The sequence below is a fragment of the Monodon monoceros genome, unplaced genomic scaffold, assembly GCF_005190385.1.
Source record: "Monodon monoceros isolate NGI ecotype Baffin Bay Population unplaced genomic scaffold, NGI_Narwhal_1 Super_Scaffold_1, whole genome shotgun sequence".
Taxonomy (NCBI): domain Eukaryota; kingdom Metazoa; phylum Chordata; class Mammalia; order Artiodactyla; family Monodontidae; genus Monodon; species Monodon monoceros.
In genome coordinates this window covers 13,138,943-13,163,831 of record NW_021703765.1, presented here as the reverse complement: position 1 = coordinate 13,163,831, position 24,889 = coordinate 13,138,943, and the positions used below count along the sequence as shown (strand labels likewise).

Sequence of the window (24,889 nt, the reverse complement as noted above, 5' to 3'; positions counted from 1 at the left end):
AAAGCATGGTAAATTAAATATTTTTCTGTTTTTTTGTTCTTCTGTTAACTCATTTCCAGAGAAATTATTTTCTCTCTATAAAAAAGCAATATATTTCTGTCCTGGTAAAATAAAAAGCCTCTCAATTCCAATATGATGGATGCACTCTTGCTTAATCCCCCTTTTTCCACAAAAGAAAAACTCATGGATAAGTTTAAAGGGAGACTTTCCCTATCTCCCACTTCCCATGTAATTTTCTGTTAAGTTCTTGGGATGCTTTAATCCTCTTTTCTAGAAAAAGACATATCTCCTTTCAGTTAAAATATAGAATTTAGGGCTTCCCTGTTGGCGCAGTGGTTGAGAGTCCGCCTGCCGATGCAGGGGACATGGGTTCGTGCCCCGGTCTGGGAAGCTCCCACATGCCGCGGAGTGGCTGGGCCTGTGAGCCATGGCCGCTGAGCCTGCGCATTCGGAGCCTGTGCTCCGCAACGGGAGAGGCCACACCAGTGAGAGGCCCACGGGAGAGGCCACAACAGTGAGAGGCCCGTGTACCACAAAAAAAAAAAAAAAAAAAAAAAGAATTTAAAAAATAACACAATAAACCTCATTTTAATTTAATAATATTTAATTATTAAAATTTTGAATATTTAATACTAAGGACAGTCTGACCATTTACTTGAATCTGATCAAAACTTCTTTTCATGTATTGTTTTAATATTCCAGGACTGAAAGTTAAAAACAGTAATTACTCAATATACTTCAATAAAGTTTCTTCTTTATTGAAATTGTTTATTCTAAAACATCAAGTACTCTTTGTGAACTCAACTAGAACCAGTTAAGGATGAATCAAATGGATCAACTATGAAGGTATTTTCCTGCAATACTTCTTTTATCTGACCTCAGTAAAATTGTAAATATTTTATCACCAATTTCTTATAATTATCTTCAGTTCTGAAATAAAGGCAAGAGACATCAATTAGCTCTCTAGCTCAGCATGATAAAGGTGTCCTTAATATCTGGTTGGCTTTTAGCCAATTCAAAGTATATTATGTTGAATAAACAGTCTAAGATTTGGACTGAGGCCATGATCACTAAGGTGACAGAATAAGCATTTTGGATTAGAATGACTAGAAAGAGAAAAATAACACTGGAACACAAATGTCACTTTATGATCAAATTCATAAACTGAAGTGTGACAACATAAATATTATTCCAATGAAAATAAACTGAAGGAAAGAAAAATTAGATGTGAAAACAAAGGCAAACAAGATAAAGAACATTCTTTCTCCAGTATTCTTTCACCTATATTAATGCTTTTTTGCATCAGAGATTCTCAAATAATCTCTAAGAAAAGCCCAACCCATATAATGCCTATGAAACAATAAAATCATGCTTTTCTGTTGTAAGTGAAAATTTCCTTACAAACTGTTTGACTTAATTATTAACTTAATTATTAATGCCTTAAGTACTGTAAATTTTTAAGCAGAATTTTTGATGAAATAACACTGCAACCTCCTTATAGGATAGAGAATATTCTAATATTCTTAAATAAATGCAAGAATGATTTTGACAAGCTACCTTCTGTTTACAGAAAACAACAGATTGTGGCAGGGTTTCTTGTTCCATGTGTATCCAGACAAACATCAAACATGACAACACTAATGGGAAGAGAGCTTCATACCTAAGGGGTGGGGGGTGTGAGGTGGAAGTGGGAGGGTAGAAAAGAAAAAAACATTAAACAAATAAAAATGCAAATTTATAATACTAATAGGTCTTTCTCAAAATTAAAACAATCTTGATAATACTTCTAAGTTACAACATCACAAAATTTAAATTTTTTAGGCTTTCCAGAAGAAGAAAATAGGAAAGGAAAGTAACATTTAAATATCAACTCTAACACCATCTTTTGAAATTTATCAGATCTTGAGATCATTACATGCTTAAAATCGTAGAGATATTTAAAATTCATTCATGAGGTAAATGACAGAAATACACAAAAAAGAAAGAAAGCATAAGACAAAGGTAAAAAGACAATTCCTGAGTTAAAATGATTAATATACAGAGAAGAAGAGCAAGACAAACATCCCAAATTTTTAAAAAATTGGGTGCAATACGGGAATATAAACCTCTCAAAAAGAAAAAAAAAGAGCCAATAAATCCATAAAAATGTCTGACCATATTGATAACTGATATAGAAATTATAAAATAGATGCCATAGTCACATAATATTTACCCATATTAAAAAAAATGTCAACAAGAGTATACTGAAAAAGGAACTCTCATACTCTCTACTTAGGAATAAACACTTCCTGGAAGGCAATCTAATACTATGCATCAAGAATCTAAAAAATATTCATATAGTATAATCTAATAATGTCACTTCTAGGAATTCACCCTGAGAAAATAATCAGACATATACACTATGATTCCCATCTGAAGATGTTTGTTACAATATTGTTTACAGAAGAGAAAAACAAGAAAACAGCTTAATATCCACAGGGGAGTTTAGTTAAATAATGTATGGTACATCTTTAGGCTGGCATACAATGTGGACATTAAAATGTGGACAAAGGAGAAACGTTCATGAGATAATGCAGTGACAGATGCTTTTCCTAACACTTTTCTGCTCTAGTTTAAGATAAGTGTTTCGGGGCTTCCCTGGTGGCGCAGTGGTTGAGAGTCTGCCTGCCGATGCAGGGGACACGGGTTCGTGCCCCGGTCCGGGAAGATCCCACATGCCGCGGAGCAGCTGGGCCCGTGAGCCATGGCCGCTGAGCCTGAGCGTCCGGAGCCTGTGCTCCGCTATGGGAGAGGCCACAACAGTGAAAGGCCCGCGTACCGCAAAAAAAAAAAAAAAAAAAAAAAGATAAGTGTTTCACCTTTGTAATCCCCAAAACACTCTACATATGATAGTAGTTATCACACTATTTTAATCACATGTTTACTAATATGCATTCCCCACTAGTTTGGAAAATCTTTGACTGGGTCAGTCTTTTCACCACTACAGGCCCCCTCATAATAAGTATTTGTTGATTGGAAGTTACAAAACAAAATCAAGCAAACCAAATTAAAACAAAAAAACCTGTATTTCTCTTTCAACTTTTTCAACTACTGAACTCTATTCCATATTGCGCTATTTCCTAAACATGAGAAAGCAAAAGAAACAAAATGCTTTAAACGCTAACACTGATCATAAAACTAAAACACTGAAGATCAGGCAGAAGAAAACGTTCAGGTTTGAGAAAGCATACACAAATCACTTGGTATATAAGACTTAGGACGCCCCAGGATATGAACAGACAACACATATGTGAGAAAATATTATTAGTAAAACAAGTGCAGAAAAATGTATCAACACAAAGCTGCACTATTTTTGGCCTACTAAAATAGCATTTGATATTCTTATTTAGAAATGAAAATACCAAATACTGTGAAGGATATGATGAAGTAGGCCCCCTCATAGGTTGTTGGTAATATTATAAGCTGGCACTGTTCTTAAGACAAAAGTAAAAAAAAATTCATATTTTACGGCCCACCTATACTACAACTGAGAAGTGAAAAAAGGAAATAATCTAACTATATAAAAGGCTTATGCATAAAAACAAAACTCAAAACGTTATATATGATAATAAAAACTGTAAATAAAGTGACCAAAAAATACAGGAAAGATCAAGGTGCAGCCATGTCATAGAATATTAAAAATCTATTAAAATGATGGTTAGGGGCTTCCCTGGTGGCGTAGTGGTTGAGAGTCCGCCTGCCAATGCAGGGGACACGGGTTTGTGGCCCGGTCCGGGAGGATCCCACATGCCACGGAGCAGCTAGGCCCGTGAGCCATGGCCGCTGAGCCTGTGCGTCCGGAGCCTGTGCTCGGCAATGGGAGAGGCCACAACAGTGGGAGGCCCATGTACCGCAAAAAAAAAAAAAAAAAAAATGATGGTTAGGAAGCCTATAAGCCAACTAGGAAAATGCTTCTAAAATAAAGTAGAGGGACTTCCCTGGTGACGCATTGGTTAAGAATCTGCCTGCCAATGCAGGGGACACGGGTTCGATCCCTGGTCCGGGAAGATCCCACATGCCAGGGAGCAGCTAAGCCTGCGTGCCACAACTACTGAAGCCCATGCCCCTAGAGCCCGTCTGCAACAAGAAAAGCCACTGCAATGAGAAGCCCGAGCACCGCAATGAAGAGTAGTCCCCGCTCAATACAACTAGAGAAAGTCCGCATGCTGCAGCAAAGACCCAACACAACCATAAATAAATAAAAATAAAATAAAAATTTAAAAACAGTAAAAATAAAATACAGCAAAGTAGAAAATAAAGATATAAAATAGTACATGGACTATGATTAATACTGTGTTAAAAAGATAAATACAGAGCTAAGACTGGAAGGAAATATGTCAGAACATCAATAGGAGGGATAGGGTTAATAGATGATTTTTCTTCCTTATTCCTACTCTTCAAAATGTGATTATACTATGTTTACAATGATTTTTAAAAATTGAAAAAGAAAGAATTAGAATGCCTGTATCCTAGCCATTCTTGAAAATTTAGTTCAATTTCCACATGAGTCCTTGATGGCACCAGTTCAGCTCCCTTACCCAAACCCTGTCTCTAGTCATTCTTTATATCACATAATTCACAACTTAAATTACGATAACTTAATTGTTGCATTTTGTAATTGCCTAACATTGTAAAATAGAGTACATATTTTATAGCAGCTTACAACTCTATTATACACCTGGGGTACACTAATTGTTCTAACTGTATGTCTGTCTAGTGTTCAGGACACTAGAAATGTGAAAAAAAACTTGGCTAATTGAATCAAGAAAGCGTACTCTCTGAGCAAAAAACAAAGAAAAAACCCCCATGATTTTTAAAATATTTGCACTTATATATGAAATTATTCTTTCCTAATATGTAAAAACATAAATTCCATAGTTCTACAAATAGTGCTACAGATTTACTTCTTTTCAAAAACTATAAAATAAAATTTTTGTAAAATGTAGATGAATAAATCTGATAAAGACAATCTTCTTATGGGACTTTATTTCTTTAGGAACCAATATCTCATATAAAGTCTGTATATCTGAATTAATAAACTGAAATACCAATAAAATGTCATCATGGGCTCAGAGTGTACATAATAAAACCTTTCTAAATTAGGATCTGCTAGTTTGGTCTCTGTGCAAATTGAACAGGGCTGAAAAGACATTTAGGTTGTATTATACTTTGTTAAGCAAAGGGATAATATAATCAAAATTTTGGAGGAAAATGTTTATAACCAACTAAAGAGAACTATTTTCAAGTATTATAATAGCTTCCATCTGCATAAAAATAATTAACTGCTGACTAAAAACAAATCTTCTTTATTCATTTAATCAAGGGTGCATTGTTAGAAGTAGGATTGCTATTATTGTACTTTTGTAAAGTAATGAAACGGCATTTCTTTTAAATATCCTATAATTCTGACTATTCACTTATTTACATGGAGAACCCTCCAGGTCATCCAAAAACAGTGACGTGGAATGATAACAGGTGGACTACGTTTTGCAAAACTGATTTGACACTGGAAAATGTACTAACTGAAATTATTAGACTGCTTTTTCAGGCTACCTCTGTCTAATTTTTTTTTGCAAAGGTAAATATACTTTCTGATGTTGGGTAATATATTTCTTAATACATTCGTTAATAAGGTCATACTTATTATTCTGATTTTAGGCGTGATTTTTCACTTTTTAGATTTCTTAAATTAAATGTGCTTAAATGTGCACAATGTAAATCCCTAGGTTTATTCTAACTGGGATAAAGATCCTATATTTGGGCCAAATTTTGAAACTGTCTGAGTGGTGGTTATTCGATTTGTCTGCTCTATTCAGTGTTTATTATAAAGTGCATATTTCTCACCCTCATGAAGATTTAAGTAAAGATGAAATAAATTTCAAAAGCAAGTGAAGAACCCTTTTCTTCAAAGTAGATGGGAGAGTATGTCATCGTTCTCACTGATTTCTAGAGAATGCTTCAGAATCCAGCCCAAATCAAGCTGTTCTTTTTTGGTTTTGTTTTACAAGAAAATTCTAATCTTCAATGAAAATGTTTAACTTTTTAACAGTTTACCTTTTGGGAAAATATTCTAAAAGGTTTCTGAATCAAAAGGAATATCTGGACTATGACATATGTAGGAGTAAAAATTAAATATTATACTCAAAGAAGAATGAACAAATCAAAACATAATTTAAAGTGCATGAAAGGAATGCAACAAAGACTAAAATTCTTATAAGTCATTGTTTGAGACTTAAAATTCCTCCACAATCTATCAGAACTCTCTAACACTGCAGGTAAGCAATATTTAAGCAACTTCAGGAAATAAACAGAAACACAAAGACTACAGGCAATACTGTGAAAATGATAAGAAAAAGAAAACTGAAGATTACAGATCAAGTCACATACAGTTTTTACAGAGGAAAAATACTTATAATTTATTCCTCAAGATTCACGTATTTTTCATTTCCAGAGGTTAAATACTCAGAGAAATGTCAATATGTCATTTAAAACTTGCTACTAAAAATTAAAATTTAAAAACAGTTTATACCCTGTGCTTAGAAGTAGGTAGGTCGACATTGAGGAAACAAGAATGCTAAACAGCCGATCAAAGAGAATCAGAGGACTCAGTAGAGGCATGATGAAGGAAGAGGCTGCAATAAAACACATGTGGGTAGTGTTAGTACAAGCGACACAGGGTATGTTGAGTTTAAAGCACTGAATACTCTATTATCATTTATAGCATTTATTATTTGTGTGATATTTAAAATGAAGCCACATTTGCCCTACCCATTTTTGTAAGAAATTTGAAACTTCACATTTTTAATTAAAATTACATTTCACCATTTTAACCACAATTTTTTTCAGATTTTCCCAATTTATATTCAGCCTTGCTCACTGTAATAACTCTTAAATAATTTGTCATTTTCTAATGTAAATAATAAAAAAAATTACTCAAGATTCAGCAACTTTTCTCCTAATTAAACATTAGGTCAAAGACAACTTATTCCCCAGAAATTGATTTTTCCTAAACACTCCCTCCTCCAAGTTTTCCCACTGCAAAGTATGCATTGAGAGTTGTAGTGTGCCAGTTAGAAAATTAGAGACAGGAGACAAGGACTTCACCACACATGACAGTTGTAGTAAGAGTAATCCAAATAAGTGAAGTAATCTTTCTTCTCAATATTAGAAAGCAACTACTTCAGTGGTAGAAGAGCAAATAAATTGGGCGGGGGGGGGGGGTAGCAAAACATAAACTCCCCAATCTTTATTTTGGAAAGCAAATGTGCATAATTTCCTAATCCTCCTGGCTAGGATGGCAATATGCGTGGAATGAAATGCTCTAAAGTATGAAGACAGATAATTTGGGAGGGCATCCTCGCTGAATTACTTATAACTCTTTAACCATGAGGCAAGTTTGTTAATCTATCTAAGCAGTATTTCCATCTGTTAAGTAGAAATGAATAAAGTTGTTGTGAGGTTTAAATACAATTTCACCTACAAAATGCTCCTTGAGCATAGTGCCTGAGATACAGTAAGTGCTTAATAATGGCTAGGTGCTATTATTACTACTAGTCAACATCTACTAATAAGTTAACTGTAAAGACAATCTCATTCAAAGTTGAGTCACTGCAAGATTTAAGATTATGTAAGTTATATTTACAGTAATCTTAAAGGAATCGCTTCTGATTTTTTTTCAGATGTGTAGTTCCAGTAACGGTATCATCATCTGGTATATATTTTAACAGAAAGAAATAGTATTTTAATATTTATTTAAAAAGCCAGTTCAAATGAGACCTGTTTTACCAACCTGTATTTTCTGTATTTGTTTGACTTTTGTGTAAAGGATTGATAAGATGCTAAAAGGGAAATAAGAGTCCCCATCCTGAGTGACATAAGTTAGAACCAGTTGCATAACATATAACCCATTTAGGGATCCCAGCACATTAGCAAAAAATGTTCACTGGAGCTAGACTACAGTGAATTAGTGCCTGGAAGATGCCTCTGGAGATACTGCTGACCTACCTATGAGTCAACTATTTCATGCCTTGCACCATATGGTAGGCATCCTCTAGTGCCGATGCTTTCCTAATCCCAAGGAGGAAAAGTCTTGTTTAAAATATATGTCCAGCCTATAAGAGACTCACTTCAGATTTAAGGACACACATAGGCTCAAAGTGAAGGAATGGAAAAGATATTCTATACAAGTAGAAACCAAAAGAAAGTGAAGGGTAGCTATAGCTATATCAAACAAAATAGACTTTAAGCCAAAAAATGGTAAAAACAGACAAATAAGGTCATTACATAATGATAAAGGGGTCAACTGATCAGGTAGATATAACAACTGTAAATATATATGCACCCAACATCAGAGCCCCTAAATAAGCAAATTAAGCAAATACTAATAGATCTGAAGGGAGAAATAGACAAGAATACAATAATAATAGGAGACTTCAATATTCCACTTTCAGAAAGGGATAGATCATCCAGAGAGAAAATCAACAAGGAAACATTAGACTTGAACCATACATTAGACCAAATGGATCTAACAAAAATTTATATAACATTCCAACTAGTAGCAGCAGAACACATTCTGTGCATGGAACATTCTCCAGGATAGATCATATAATAGATCACAAAACAAGTCTTAGCAAATTTAATAAGACTGAAATCATTTCAAGTATCTTTACTGACTATAATGGTATAAAACTAGAAATCACAACAAGAGAAAGCTGAAAAATCTACAAATATGTGGAAATTAAACAACATACTCCTGAACAACTAATGGATCAAAAAAGAAATTAAAAGGGAAATAAAAAGATATTTCAACAAATGAAAATGGAAACACAACATACTAAAACCTATGGGATGCTAATGTTAATCATATACACTAGTGCACAAGGAAAATATCAGTAGGTCCTATAAGGTAAAAATAATACAAAAAATACTCTCAGACACAATGTAATAAAACTAGAAATTAAAGATAAAGCAAAAATTAATGAGGTAGTGAACAGAAAAACAGTAGATCAAATTAGTAAATCAAAATCCATGTTCTTTGAGAAAATAAACAAAAAGGACAAACCACTAGCTAAGTTAATCAAAGAAAAGGAAGAAAGTGCAAATATACAAAATAAATTATGAGGGAAATGACTAATGATACAGAAGGAATTTTTAAAAATCATAAGAGATTACTTTGTATCCCTCTATATGAATAAGTTTGAAAATCTAGAAGAAACAGAAAATTCCTTAAGCAAATATAGCTTTCCAAACTAACTGCAGTAGAGATAAAAAGCTTAAACAGACCAATTTCATAGAGAAATACAAAGTTATCAGGGGACTACCCAACAAAAAAGGACTAAATTCAGATAGTTTCACAGGGGAATTCTTTCAGGACTTTACAGAACAGATAGTCCCAGTGCTACATAAATTGTTTCAGAGTATAGAAATTAAAGAGAAACAATTCTTTTTATGTAGCAAATATAACATTGATAACTAAGCCTGATAAATTTAGAACACCAAAGAAAATTAAAGAACAATATCATTTACGAATACTGATGGAAAAATAGTAGCAAATGAACTCCAACGCTACATTGAGAAAATAATACATTATAATCAAATGTGTCTTAGGAGTTTATATCAGAAATGCAAGAATGGCTCAATACTGGAAATCTATTAGTATTATTCACCATATTAACAGGTCTAGGGAAAAAAAAAACATATTATTATCTCCATAGATGTTGAAAATGTCTTTGACAAAATTCAACATCCATTCTTAATAAAAACCCGAAATAAAACAGGAGAGCATGTACTTTCTTTAACATGATAAATATATATACTTCAGTCCTAAAGCCAGCATTTGTCTTAAATGGGGGGACTCCAGAGACACTCCCACTAAGATCAGGAAAAAAATCAAGGAGGTTCACTATCTCTACTATTTAACATTGTTCTGTAGGTATTAGCCAATGCGAGTAAATGAAAGAAAAGAGAGGAATAAGAACAGGAAGGGGGAAATACATATCTGTATTTGTAAATTACATGATGGTATACTTGGAAAATTCTACCTAGAGAGTCAATGATAAACCTAACTCAAGAAAGGAAAATTCAGTAAAGAAGTAGGATATAAAATTAACATGCAAAAATCAATAGCATCTTATACTCAAAAAAAAAAAAAATTAGAAGATACAATGAATGAGAAAAGCTCATTTATAATAGCAACAAAAAAGATAAAATACTTAGGAATATATTTAACAAGAAATATTCCCAGCCTATATGAAGAAAACTATGAAGACTGCTTTTAAAGGCACAGAGGTAGACTTGAACAAGTGAAAGAACATCCCTTGTTCTTGGTTAGAATGTCTCAGCGTAACTCATGGGTAAAATATAAGTTTTCCCAGAGTTAATTGGCTATATTCTTCAAAAATGTCAATGTCATAAAAGACAAACAAAGAGAAAATACCATAAAGGATATTATTAAGTCAACTGAAAAATTAATATAAGGATGGTAGAATAGATAAAAATATTGAATATGATGTTTAAAAAATTTTATATATACATACACTCATAATCACAGATGGACAAGAACATGAAGTAGAGGATGACTTTCTGTAATTCTGGGAAATTTCTCTTTTTTTAACCTTTTTAGACGTTTTAGATGTTTAAAAATGAGATACAATAATATGAACACAAATTCTGTTTTCTTTGCTTCTCTTTGTCATATGGTTTAGCCCTAGGTGATATATTGTTTATATGCTGGTGTGTGTTATATACACTGCATATTTTTGAAGTTATGCAGGAAAATAAAAAGACTTTCCTTTAATGTCATCGTTGCCATTCATAATTTTTGATTTTTCTGTGGATTTGAAAACTAACATGTCATATGAGAGACAATTACATATAGATACCCCGCTAGATTACTAGCCCCACCACCCAGCCCTGCAGAATATAAGCTCCAGGAGGGCAGGGACTTGTTCCATATTTATTATTCTCAGAGAACAGAATAGTGCCAGAACATAGTACAAACTAAACACATTTATTTTTTAAATGAAAGAGCAGTCTCTGCTATTGTCATGCAGAATGAATGTAAATAGTAACTTTAGTAATCAAGATAATTTAAAAGGGAAGGCCTACATAATGCCCATAATGAAATGAAGTTTACACAGTGAAAATAAAGTTATATATACAAGAACACTTATTGTCCAAGAGTAACTTCCACTTATACAATGACCAAGGTGTTTAGAAAATGAGCAAATGAAAACTTTAGGAGATACATGTCTGTTTCCTGTTGTATTTTTAAGCCTCTGCTTGGATTTTAAGAGCAATCCAAGGACAAATACTCCTATCCCTTGATCGTCTTTTTAAGATCAAGTTCCATCCAAAGATCTTTTTTTTTTTTAATAATGAGCAAAAATCATTTATAAATAAATAAATGTTAAATTGCACATCATATCATTCATAGGCATTACAAACTTTTTTTAAGTGAATTTTACTTGGTTTGCTTTACTTCTTTTTTCTTTTAAATTAATTAATTTACCTATTTAATTTTGGCTGTGTTGGGTCTTCGTTTCTGTGCGTGGGCTTTCTCTAGTTGTGGCAAGCGGGGGCCACTCTTCATCGCGGTGCGCGGGCCTCACTGTCGTGGCCTCTCGTGTTGTGGAGCACAAGCTCCAGACGCACAGGCTCAGTAGTTGTGGCTCACAGGCCTAGTTGCTCCGTGGCATGTGGGATCTTCCCAGACCAGGGCTCGAACCCGTGTCCCCTGCATTGGCAGGCAGATTCTCAACCACTGCGCCACCAGGGAAGCCCACTTTTTCCTTTTTTTAATGAAAAACCTGGACTTAAAGTTTGCTCCTGTTTTCCAGTTGGAAGGAAAAGGCTAAGTCCTTAAATGACATGTTTGCTCCACACGCACATTCTTAAAAGAACTATAGAGGAATACGTTTTAAAATGTATAATCAGGGGCTTCCCTGGTGGCGCAGTGGTTGAGAGTCTGCCTGCTGATGCAGGGGACACGGGTTCGTGCCCCGGTCCGGGAAGATCCCACATGCTGCGGAGCGGCTGGGCCCGTGAGCCATGGCCGCTGAGCCTGTGCGTCCGGAGCCTGTGCTCCGCAACGGGAGAGGTCACAACAGTGAGAGGCCCGCATACCAAAAAAAAAAAAAAAAAAAGTATGATCAGCTTTATAAAATGTGTAATGTGTTGGGAGGTGACTAATCAATGTTATTTTCAGCAAGGGAAATACAGATAAAATTGAACTGCTTCCTAGTCCCTGTGTAAGAACTGAGAATTTATGAATTGACATGAAATTTCAGCAAAGGAATCTCTTCACAAAACCCTCTTCTCTTCTGGAAGCACTTTTTATCAGGTGTGAATAAATATACAGCTTCATTATCAAGTCATAAATATTCTATCAAGTAATTCTTAATAACACATGAATGCTCACAAAAGTTCTAATTTTCTTTGTCAACTTCCAGCAAGAGACAGAAACAATAGCTTGTTATTATTATTTTCCCATAACAAAATTATTTGTTTCAACAGCAATGATACAGATGTAAGTGGATAATTTTAAGATGTAACTTGATGGAAAGTTATCTCATTTGATTTGATTGACCTCTTACCTAATATTATCCAGCTAATGACCTGATTAATAAGAGGCAGTCCTTGTTTCTTGAGTAGACTATTATGAGTGCCATACACAACACACATGGAAAGCACCGTGCTTAGCATCTGAAAACAACAAACACAGAAGACGTAAATAAAAGAGAAGGTGGTGAGTGACTAATTTATATATTAGAAAGAATACTTAGAAAAGTGCTTGAACTGGAATCCGGCCAAAATGTTATTGAAATTGGACCAGCTCACCTTCTTGTGGCTAAGACCAACAGTCAGAATTCTTGTACTAAGCAAAAGCCCTCCTTCACAAGCATGAATGAGGTGTTTTACACTTTCAGGAGTATTTTGGCATACATTATCACACTGTTTTTACTTAGAAATATTTGTTATTAATCTTGAAGTTTTCTTAAATCATGGAAGTGCAGAGAGTGAAATGTATATAGCTTGGCATATATGGCTGAGTGTCTTCCACCTCTGGCCCTCACTAACAGTCATATCTATTTATTCATTCAATACATATCCGTGGCCTGAGTTTTCACTGGTACTGGGAATACAAGGAGTACAATATTCTTTAGGGAATATAGACAAACTAGTGTAGAGTTGGTAAACTATTGCTTTTAGAAATATTATTTTATTGGAACATGGTCACTCTCATTCATTCACATGTTGTCTACAGCTCCCTTTGCCCTACAATGGTAAGCTGAAAAGTGACAACAGACTCCATATGCCCCACAAGCCTAAAATATGTACAATCTAGCATGTCAGAAAAATGTCTGCCGACCCCTGAATTAGCGGATTAATAGCCAGTTTAAGAAATGAGCTAAGTTATGGCTATGAACAAAGTAAACTCTCTTAAAGATCAGATTAGCAACCTGATCACCAAATCCTAGAGATACATTTAATTTACTCATATTTTCAGTGAATGAAGAAGGAAAAATTGCTGTCAATAAATCTGTGACACAATTCTCGGATCCTTTCAAATGTAAGGCACATTCTCATTTTAGATACATTAAAATGTGAGAAGACACAAATCTTAGAATCATAAAAATATATATATGGTACACAATAGAGGAATGAATGCAAATTAATAGGTTAATGTAAGAAGGAATTACTTTATACTTAGGGGTATTTCTCACAAAGTCCATAAGAATTTTAACATGGTATTCTTTGCTCCTACAGAGTAAGGTTCAGAAACACTCACTTCTGTCAAAGTATTCAGTATTACAGGTGAATTTTTTCAAAGCTACTATGGTTTAGTGTAAAATCAGTCGGTATACCATTTAAAATGAAAAGATACACTTCAATAGGGCTTCTCTGGTGGCGCAGTGGTTGAGAGTCTGCCTGCCAGTGCAGGGGACACGGGTTCGTGCCCCGGTCCGGGAAGATCCCAGATGCCGCGGAGCGGCTGGGCCCGTGAGCCATGGCCGCTGAGCCTGCGCATCCGGAGCCTGTGCTCCGCAACGGGAGAGACCACAACAGTGAGAGGCCCGCGTACCGCAAAAAAAAGATACGCTTCAATAGCTTGATAGGATCTTTGACAAAAATACTTCTCTTTTTATATGTTCTCTGTTGTTCTCCAAGAACGCGTTAACATCTTTTAAGTGTTGTATATTTTAATTTTTGAGTGTTCTTGGAAATACTATTATCCCAGCTTTGTTCTGAGTAAATTTTTTGAGGAGACTTAAATAAGTTTTTTTCTCAGTGTTCTAGATATGGTTTATTGTTTATTGTTGAAAAGGAAAAAAAAAGTGGTTTCCACTCTTATCTACAAAAAGCTATCATTTTACAGAATATGACATCATATAATCTCTTACAACCCTACTGGATATTATCTTTACAGATTAAAAACAAACAGACAAGTTCTATTACTGAAGAGCACACATCTAGTACAAAGCATAACTGGGAATTGACTCAATCTTGAAATGTCAAGTTCAAAGTTCTTTTCACCACTCCAAAACCACCAACCAAGGTGATGTTTATTTTCTCCTAGTGTGTCATCTGAAGTCTTAAACTGACTAATTTTCTTGTAAACATACTAAGCAGCTGCTTTCACTTCAAAGAGCTTACTTTCTTCCTGACCCAAACTAGGACACCACAGGATCTCAGACCAGAGGAAGTCTTTTTCAGTTCAACTCTTTGGACAATACCTCTTATATCTCCTTAATCTCTGCTATCTAGGCGTTTTGAGGGGGCCTCCTGTTGACCTTTTTGCTATTTCATACCTTTTAGAGAACATATTTCCATGTAATATCTTAAACAGAAAACTCTTCTCAGCTGGTATTGAGGTTAAAAAAAAACAGGATGGCATCTTAAGAACAATATAATTAAATACAACTGTAAGATACGTTTTAGTGTATCATTTGTATAACATAGTGTTGAAAATCTGTAACTGACCTGTAATAGATGTAACACCAGCTCTTCACTTACAAAACTATCTTTTCTTTTTAAGACAGATGTTACAACAAACAGGGATAGCAGAAGAACCAGCAAGCCTGCACCCACTCTGTTTTAAAACACAATTCACAATTTCAAATTTTCTTAAGACATTTATAGAATATATATCACATGAAAATATTAGATATTTTACTCTAATATAGAACCTCTCAATCATTTGCTTAATCAAGATGAAGTAACAAAATGAATACACAGGTGTAAGAAGAATAAAAATCTTAGAATAAAGATCCTGTGGGGATGGTGTTATTTGTAACTTTTCACACAATTTTTTAGTATCTTCATCTTATTTCTATAATTTGATTTTTTTAACATTTACGCATACCATAATTCTCAGCTTGACTTGGACAAATTTACAGAAAACAATATAAAAGATAGCTCTACAAATATATCAGTATCTACACCACACATTTTCTGACTATGAGCACCTACTCATACAAAAAGGAAAATCTACATTTATAATCCACAAATTGTTCCTCTCTATCACTGATGTTGGTGCTTTTCACAGCTGTTTCTGGCTAAGGGAAGGATGGAAGAGGGGCCACAAAAGTAGCATGTGGGTGAGGCATTGGTACAGTAATGAAACAACAAATTACACTTTTTCAAGAACACCAGATACAGTATGGTTCCTGAAATCGAAGGAGACTAACATCAAGGAAATACTGTACTATTACTATTGAGTTCTATTTCTCACCTCCTAAAAATCCAAGTAACACAGGACGACTGAAATTATGTTGAGGATAGAATCTGGAACCCAGTAATATAATAGAACTATGTGAAAAGGAGTTGGTTTAAGAGAAATAAGAAAGAGCAAAAGGCAGGGTTATAGAGAACGTGAAGCAGGAACTCCCAGGAAAATGCTTGTTTTTGCTTTTGTTTTGATTCTTCTAATATTCTCTTTAAGAATCATGAGGGAAAAGTTAATTAATCTTATGAAAAACAACCGTGTATGATTAAGATTCTTTGTTTTTCTCCCCCATACCCTCTTAAAAAAATAATTTGGTATTTCAATTAATTGGCAAATATGTTTTTACCTCAGAAAACTGGAGTAACAGGAATATTATTGCTATGTTATATAAATTTTTGCTCTTTCTTTTAATTTATCCTTAAATATTTCACATATCTATCTTTGTAATTTTCTAAAGAAGAGAGATGAGGTGAGAGATCAAATGGAGAGTAGCAATTTCTCCATAAACCAGGAGGCAAAATGAAGAAGTTGCAAATATAGCTACTGGAAAACTTGAAGCACTGAGGAATTTAAATTAAGAGGGGAAACAACATAATTTTTAAAAATACAAATTAGATTTCTCATGGTTTAACAAGTTTGCTTCCTGAATTAATCTTTACTGGAATAGGTAAAGTGAAAAATTTCTATGAAGACCATTTATATAATTTCTTTTCCTTTTAGCATAAGTCCTGTTCAAATATGTCAATAGTGCTTGAGCAGGACAGATGGGTAGAGGCCAATGAAAGGAGGGAAAGCGGCTTTATAGAGACAAGAGAAGAGCTCACAGAGTAGTGGGAAGCAAAAAATAAAATGTTTGAATTCATCTTTGCACATGCTGTTTACAGTTTATGACAGCGGCAAAATGTTTTCACTTAGAACTAATAAAGTATGGCTTAGATAAAATAGTCTTAGAATTCAATACAATTTTTTGAGCTCTGCTAATAAATTGACTTCCTGGAATAATTTCTGATCTAGTCCATATTGTTATTCTCACAGAAATGAGATAAAATGTATATAATTTATAGGTACTTTAAAATGAACACATACTTTAAAAAAATATTGAGTTAATTTTCCTTCAAAAGATATACCCTCATCTATTAAAGATGGGGTTAGAACGCTAAAAAGTTGGTTACACAAAGTTCAAAAGAAAGTAACAAAGATGATTACATGATTAGAAAATAAGAAAGGAAATGTTAAATGAAATAGTGATCATTTAATTTGCCAAGCGCCTGCACACACACACATACACACACACACACAGCCATTAGATTACATGATAATAACTTTAAAGTTAAAAACAATTGTAACCAATTATTTTAAAGATTTGCTTGGGATATATTGAGGAGAAATAAATATAACAGCAGCATGGAGAATTCAGGTAAGGTATATAGAATTTTCTAACAGTTTAAGTGATTAAACATGAGAAAGCTGTCAAGGTACAGAGAGTTTCCTCCCATGGAGATCTTTACATTCAGATTAGAAGAGAATTTCATTTTTCTCAGACATTTAAAATGTGGACATGATCAGAGGAAAAGATAGAGATTGCATCAATCATCAGTGGCTTTTAGACCTTTTAATTTTGGCAACAGAACATTTTTTCATGTGAAACCGTTTACTGATCTCCCAATATATAAAACATACAAAGGCTTCTAGACCTTTAAAAAATTCTTGGCATTTTAAGTTATCACTGGCACAATTTCATTTTTTACAAAGGTCCAGAATCATCTTCAGGGAGTTTTAATGCCTCTCAGAGCCTGAGCCAAAATTATGACTAATGGTTTGATATTAGTATTTTAACTTCTAGTTTGTTCACATGATTTTAAACTCATGGCCAAGACTTGGTTCATATTTCATAGTGTTGATTGAGAAAAACAATTGCATTAAAAAGAAAATAAGTTAAAATATGGTGCATACACTAGAAAGATATTTGGCTTTCGTCCTACAACAGGCATAAGCGGGAACACTGCCAGGAGCAAACAGAAGAAAATCCAACTCAGTGAGGTGCTCTAAAATAAAGAAAAAAGTTATCTTTAGACAATTATGGTACAAAAACTGTCTTCAGTGTTTCACAGACTACATGGCTGTGAAACTAAAAGGAAAATTCAAAGCTTTACATCTGTTTACTTTAAAAAGTAATATAGTTACTATTTGTGAAGGATCTGTTATACAGTAGGCACTATATTAGGTATGATATAGGCATTATCTCATTTAATTCTCACAATAACCTCAATAGGTAGACTGTATTATTCACAGTATTTCAGATGAGGAAACTGAGCTCAGAGATGTCAAAGTGTAAGTAGCACCAGATCTATTACTAGTAAATGAAGCAGCCAGGATTTAGACTCAGGTCTGCTGTTTCAAAGCAAGCACTTCATTCAATTTATGTTCTACCATATATAGATGACATCTTTAAGAAAGCTGGCCTGCAATCATAATCAAACGATTGTGCCCAGGAGGGAAATAAGTAAAAATACTTCTGTAATTAGATTAAGACAAAAAATTGTCAATAGTCCCATTAATTGGAAAATTTTGTAGGTTCTCATAGAGTAGAAAGAAGATATTTCTATCTTCCTGCTACCTCCACCAAAAAGTATCAAAATGAAAACATGAGAGTATTCTTTGTAGAAGCACACTGTAATTACCTACCTAGTTAAAGGCAGAAAATCAGGAGTAATTATACTTTAAAATAATCTATCATGAATAAATACTTCTCCAGAGAAAAACTGAGGTGGCTCCAGACCAGGAGGGAGGTGACTCCTCTGACTTGAGTCCAGAGTGTGGCCTCTCATGCCACTGCACTGCTCTGGGCAGTTCCTCTGTGGCATTTAGATATTTGAGCCTAAAGGAATCTAGGAAGTGCTTCAGAGAAGGACAAATCAGCTCTGCTTCTTGAGTATTTCAATCACCACAAGACCAGTTCACTTTGATATGAAAGTCTGCATGAATCACTGAAACCTTAAAGTCAACATCAGTCCTCCTGTCAAAAGGGTCAGGATCTTTATGTAAGGTCACATTCTACCCTGTTCTAAAAAAACTGAATAATTCCCTGAGTTAAACGCATTATCAAAACAAAGCCGCTATGAATCTGTCTAATTTCAAAGTGAGTACTTATACCTTTGCTCGAGTCCACAGTGGAGTGATAAATGGCCAACCTGCAAATGCAATGAGTCCAGCTGTAAGCATATAGCGGTAGAAAAAACTGAGAACCTAGTAATGCAATCCAAAGAAGAAAGGGAAAATGAGGTCATTTCAAAGGAGTTACATGTGTATGAAAGAGACCTGAAAATGTGGTAATGTGGTAAATTACTTACTAATACTTCAACTCCCAGGATAAAGAGTAACAGGTATCCAACAAAATGACTTGGAGGGAAGGTCAACAGTAATGTGACCAAGCCTTGAATAACTGGAAATCTGTTTAACAAGATTATTTATAAAAAGATTATTTATAACCTATATTGAATATAAAAAAATTAGTTCTCATATAGTTAAAAATAAAAATTTTGTGCATAGAAATCAGGGAATTTTCAATTCATAGATTTTTCAAAAACTAAGATAACCTCCAACATTTGTTTCAATGGCTTTACTTACCTAAATCTTTTTTTGATACCTAGTATTCTAGGAAAAATGTAACTTCTGAATTAAGTTGATAATGATCACATTAATTTGCTTGGCTTTTTTATAAACATTAATGACAATAAATGAGTCTTATTGGATGTTTAAACATGGGCACATACAATTACAGATACAACATCGGAAATAAAATACAATAAACCCAAATGAATAAACATAAAGAACATTTTTAAAATTCACTAAAGTTAATTTTATATTGAAATCTCAACTGTCTTAATAAAATAAAGGTCGTTTCCCTAGTCTAGGTAGAGAAAATCTTAATTGCACTTTTTCACTAGGTGAAATAACCTTTTCCAAACTCAATTTAAGATGTCACTAATTGTACACTAATTGTAATTAAATGTGAATTCATAACCATTAAAAATGTATTACATACTTGAGTCCTTTTTACATTTCATCACTGGAAAAATTTTTTTAGCATTGGTAGTGCATTATTAAGTAGGCAATTATAAAAAGTCAGTATCACTTGGTTTATAACCTTTTTCTGATTGAAAACAATGGTTACATAATGTCATCAAAACGATTAAGGTGCCATGTTAGGAAAGAAAAGCTAACACCAGTCTAAAGGAGAATGTTTCTTTTGTTCCCAACAGTGATGATTTTGTAAAATCATTTAGATTATTTCTAGAAGAAAAGTGAATTTTTATGTTTTATTTTCTTTATAATCTATCAAAAAGATAAAGATAGAACACAACATATTTTCAAAATCACTCTGTCCTTAAAATTTTAATGTATATGTGTTCTTCATAAATAGAACATTTAATAATTCAGGAGGGAATTTTGGATAACACCTTTCATTCTAAAAATTTTTAAGCCAGAGCAAATGACATTAGGAATAAATCCAATTTAAATATGTACATCCAGCAACCCTATTCCTTTCAAATGGAGAAGTAACAGTCTGTTCTTTTGTCAGTGTCTTTTTACCTTGTTTTTAAAAATGTTAACATTTAAAATATTTTAATATTAATTTTTATTTTTCATATTAAGAAGAGGTGGTCAAAGCTGGAGGTAACAAAAATTAGAAAAGAAAACACATTGTGTCATTGCAACATGCTCGCCAGCCCTGACAACACCCTTATTCTGGGCTGTCATTCCCTGGTCTGCTTTTGGCATCTGGTTTGCTCAAAGGATGCCCAAGACTAAGTCTAAATTTAGATTACTGGTGCAAATATAGAAATCAACACGATCTGTAACATGACCCTCGCTGCCTGTGAACATGAACCAGCCCAACATTTTAGTGATTTTCTTTTAAAGTGTTTATAACTTCCATGAGAGCTCTACCTCTGATGTTTCCTACAATGATAAGAATCCATTGCAAGTCCAACTTGTGAGCAAGCACTTAAAGGTAGAACCACAGCATACAAGAATAATCTCCCCTAACCCCTGTAGGTATACATTACTAGGTTGGATTTAATTGCGAACTTTCATTCATCTAGGTTTACATGATAGCTGGGAAAGGAGGGGCAAAAATGTATGGAACAAAAGCATGCAAATTGCTTTGTGAAACATGAAGATACACTGGAAACTGGGATGATGAGACAAATTCAAAACATAAGTCACTCCTGACATAGTACAATCCATATTAATTACTTAATTTTTACTCCAGATTTTTCTTATAAAAGATAACACAAAGACGGGAATGAGGCCAGTGCTACCTCAGGGCAATCAAGATGAAGTCAAAAGGGAAAAGTAAAAAGGATGTTTAGGGAATTCCCTGGAGGTACAGTGGTTAGGACTCTGCACTTTCACTGCCGAGGGCCCGGGTTCAATCCTGGGTTGGAGAACTAAGATTCTGCAGGCCTCAAGGTACGGCTAAGAAAAAAAAAAAGCCTGTTTATATGCAACGTTTATGCTGTTATGAATGAAATGAAAGGGCTTGGAGATTTGAGGGTATTATAATTATCTTTCATGACTTATGCTACAGAAAACTAATGCATTTAAATACAGATTTAACTGTCAGTGAAGTGAAAAACAAGACCACAAGATGTGTTACTTACTCTCTCAGAACCGCATACCATACTGGCAGTGGCAACAAGCAATATATGTAGTAAGTCCAGGGACAGGCTTGAATCAGCAGGAAAAGTGCTAGTAAAACGCCAACAGCTATAAAACTACATGACAGGAGATGGCTTGGTTTCTGAAAGTTAAACAAAACATTGAAAACACTCCAAATCCATGCTACTTGATAGGTTTTTAAAAGAGATTTTATAAAGTGAAGAAAATACATTACTTTCTCTCAGTGATTCTACAACTAGATGATTAATCTAAGAGCTGCATTTAAAAAAAATCTGTCATTGGAGAAGCACATTATAGAAGAAAAAGCTGGATAGCCTGGAATTGTTGCAATTAGGTAATTCTCAATTTAAAATGACTATGCTCCTAAAGTTTGTTTGCAAGTAACTTCTTCGGAACTCTGAACATATTTCTCCTTAGTAACAATTTTATAAATGTTGATTAAGTTCACTGACAAGCCCACAAAAGCCCATTTAATCTACAATAAACTGTGGGACCTAATCTTCATTTGGAACAATGATTCTATCTATTCAAACTTCAACTTGACATGCTGCCCACGCTTCTCTCTCTATCACCCAACCACAGTAGGTTCATTCAGTCATATCTTCTCTCCCAAACACCTGCCGAACAAGAAAGGAGCTCCTCCATGTAAATCACCAGTGACGGCCTCCACAGGCCATGGGTGCTCTGGGCCAAGAGTAATGATGTGAGGGTCAGGGACAGAAATGACAATGATTGGAACAAGAACACACTTATGGAAAGCTGTGATGCTAAGAGCACACTGGAGAAAAAAACAGGACTGGAGGGGTCACATGGTACTCTCTTGCCTCCGTGCCTTGTTTTCTCTCTCTCTGTCTCCCCCTTGTTTTGCTACCCAAACGAAATAACGTGAGAATTAAGAATTACCTTCTGGAGTAGGGGAGGTTAGGGAGGAAAAGCAAGAGTTTTTTTCCCCCTTATAATTCCTCCCTCTGGCCTAAAATGTCACCAGAAAGGAAGTAGAGAAGCAAGAATAAACTAGGGCAGAGTTGTAAAAAGGAAGGTGAGACACAGCATTGTGATTAAGAGTTTGGCGCTACACAGATCAGAATTCAAATCCTGCCTCTGTCACTTGCTCACTGTATGACCATGAGCAAAGTACAAAACAGATTCTGAGACTTAATTTTACCCCATCTATAAAATGCAAAGAATAATTCCATATCTATTTATCAAGACTAGTAATGCTTAAATGAGATTATGAAAAGAGCTTAACAAAATGCCCAGAATATTACTACTGCTTAATAAATAATGGCTACCATTATCACCTTTATTTTTCTTCGCTCCTCCTCTACCTCTCTGCATTAGTCCCAAAAGTCACTACAGAAACCTCTCAGTGACTAGCACCGGAAATGGAGGTCCCATAGCAAGGGGGTGGAAGAAGAAGGAGCAAGTCTCAACCAGATATGGACAGGTAGAGTCTCTAAAGCTCAAGGTGCCTGAGGCATTGCCTTAGGAATTGGGACTGGTTTCACATCACTCTGAGGATAGTAAAATAAGAAGAAAATAAGTTTAAAGAGTACCTAAAAAAGACACTCGAGGGATTTTCTAGAGTCAGTACAATATCATATAATTATCCAATCCTTTGACACATAAAGTAATCGACATTACAAATAAACATCTACTTGTAGGAAACCAAATCAAAAAGAATTCAGTTCAGCTAAAGTAAAAATTGAAAGGATTTTAAATAACAGGAATGGGGAACATTTTCCACCTCATCATCATTAACTCCCTTCCTCCCCAGACCCTCCAAAAAATACCTGATGATAATGAACCATGCTGTGTGCATTGTCATGACTCCTCCATCCAACTAACAATGATTAAGTCGCACAGTCTACGCCATGCTCTGTACTAGGTGCTGCCCTATGAGGAGTTTAAACCATACAGGTGGAGACTGAATGCTGGGACTTGGTTTAAGGGGTTAACATTTTGTGATTTCCCTAAGTAGTGAGAGAATAAGGGAAGCATGTGGCAAAACAAAAGACATCTGAACTAGCAAAAGCAAAGGAGAAGAGTAGATAGAAGTTAAATGCAGAGTTCAATTAGGAGGAGCTATGGCAAATTACCTTTAAAGAGAATATTCACTGCAGAGTTGTCTGTAAGAGTGATAAACCTGTAAAATCTGGCAGACACTATCATGGAGAAGTGACAGAAACTTTGGAGTCAGACCTAAATTTAATTCCAGCACTGCTGTTTTATTTGCTGTCATTTGACTAAACCATTTAGCTTGTCTCCAGCTCTGTTTCCTCATCTGGCCGTGGAGGGTAGAATTTGCTGCGAGCTCACCTCTCACTCCCCCTGGGCCCTCTATAGTCTAGCCGTATCAGTGACTTGCAGCCCTTCCAAGAAGCCATGCTACCTCACTCCTCATCTGGCACATGCTGCTCTCCCTGCACCTTTTTCCTTTTTTCTATTGTGCTATCCGACTCACCCTTTAAGATTTGACTTTGGCAACAACTACCTCAGTGAAGGCTCCCTACACCCCAACTGCAAGCATCATGTTCTAATGAGTGCAGAGCTGCAATCATCTCACCCCCCAATTGCTCTCCAAGCCTCCCTTTGGTTAATGCTGTAGACTTCTGGCAACTTATTCTTCCTCCAGATGCTGTCACTTCACTAGATTATAAACTCTCACTGAAGAAGAATCAGAATGTTTTTGCAAACAGAACTAAAGGGTTCAAAATACTTTTAATAACCTCAACTGTAAAGGTCAGTTTTGTGTGTCAACTTGGCTAGGCTACAGACCCTAGTTAGTTATTCAATCACACATTAATCTAGGTGTTGGCTGTGCAAATATCTTGTAGATGTGATTAAAGTCCATAATCAGTTGACTTTAAGGGAGATTATCCTGAACAATCATGGTGAGCCTCATTCACAAAAGGCTCTAAGAGCAGAACAGAGGGTTCCCCGAAGAAGAAACTGTACCTGTGGAGTGAAGCTTCCGCTCCTGCCTGCAAGTTCCAGTCTGCCCTTCCTGATGGCCTGACCTCTGAACTTAGGACCTGCCTAACTAGCCCCACAGTCACATGAGCCAATTTCTTACACTAAATTTCTTAATACAGAGATCTTACTGGTCTATTTCTCTGGTTTAACTCTAAGTGATAGACCAGCTCTTCACTAAATAAAGTCTAAACTCTATAGTCTAGCATTTGAGGCCTTTGATTACTTCCACCTAATCTATATTATCAGTATTATCTCTTATTAGGCCCTTGAACAAACCTCCCAAATTCCCCCCAAACTGAACTATTTATTTTGAAGGCAGCATGGTATAGAAAGAGCATGAATTTAAGTATTAGAGTTCAAGGACACCAGTGTGTCCTGGAGGAAAACATTTATCTCTCTGAGCCTAAATTCCCCCATCCATATTATGAGAATCATACCATTAAATTTAGGGTAGTATTAAGC

General features: G+C 34.9%; 1 protein-coding gene across 2 annotated transcripts in view; it reads right to left on the bottom strand.

The window, feature by feature from the left end:
- The window catches only part of PIGN (phosphatidylinositol glycan anchor biosynthesis class N), a 110,994-nt gene that overhangs the window by 36,552 nt on the left and 49,553 nt on the right, over positions 1–24,889 (bottom strand). Inside the window, exons 16-23 of one of the 2 annotated variants that reach the window (XM_029232629.1) lie at positions 21,433–21,572; positions 19,117–19,216; positions 18,920–19,012; positions 17,720–17,811; positions 15,022–15,130; positions 12,633–12,741; positions 6,569–6,671; positions 1,558–1,660 (exon numbers count right to left, since the gene is read on the bottom strand). In XM_029232629.1, coding sequence (XP_029088462.1) covers positions 1,558–1,660; positions 6,569–6,671; positions 12,633–12,741; positions 15,022–15,130; positions 17,720–17,811; positions 18,920–19,012; positions 19,117–19,216; positions 21,433–21,572 — 849 coding nt within the window. The remainder of the gene's footprint in view (positions 1–1,557; positions 1,661–6,568; positions 6,672–12,632; positions 12,742–15,021; positions 15,131–17,719; positions 17,812–18,919; positions 19,013–19,116; positions 19,217–21,432; positions 21,573–24,889) is intronic. The other variant, XM_029232635.1, reaches the window with a different exon arrangement.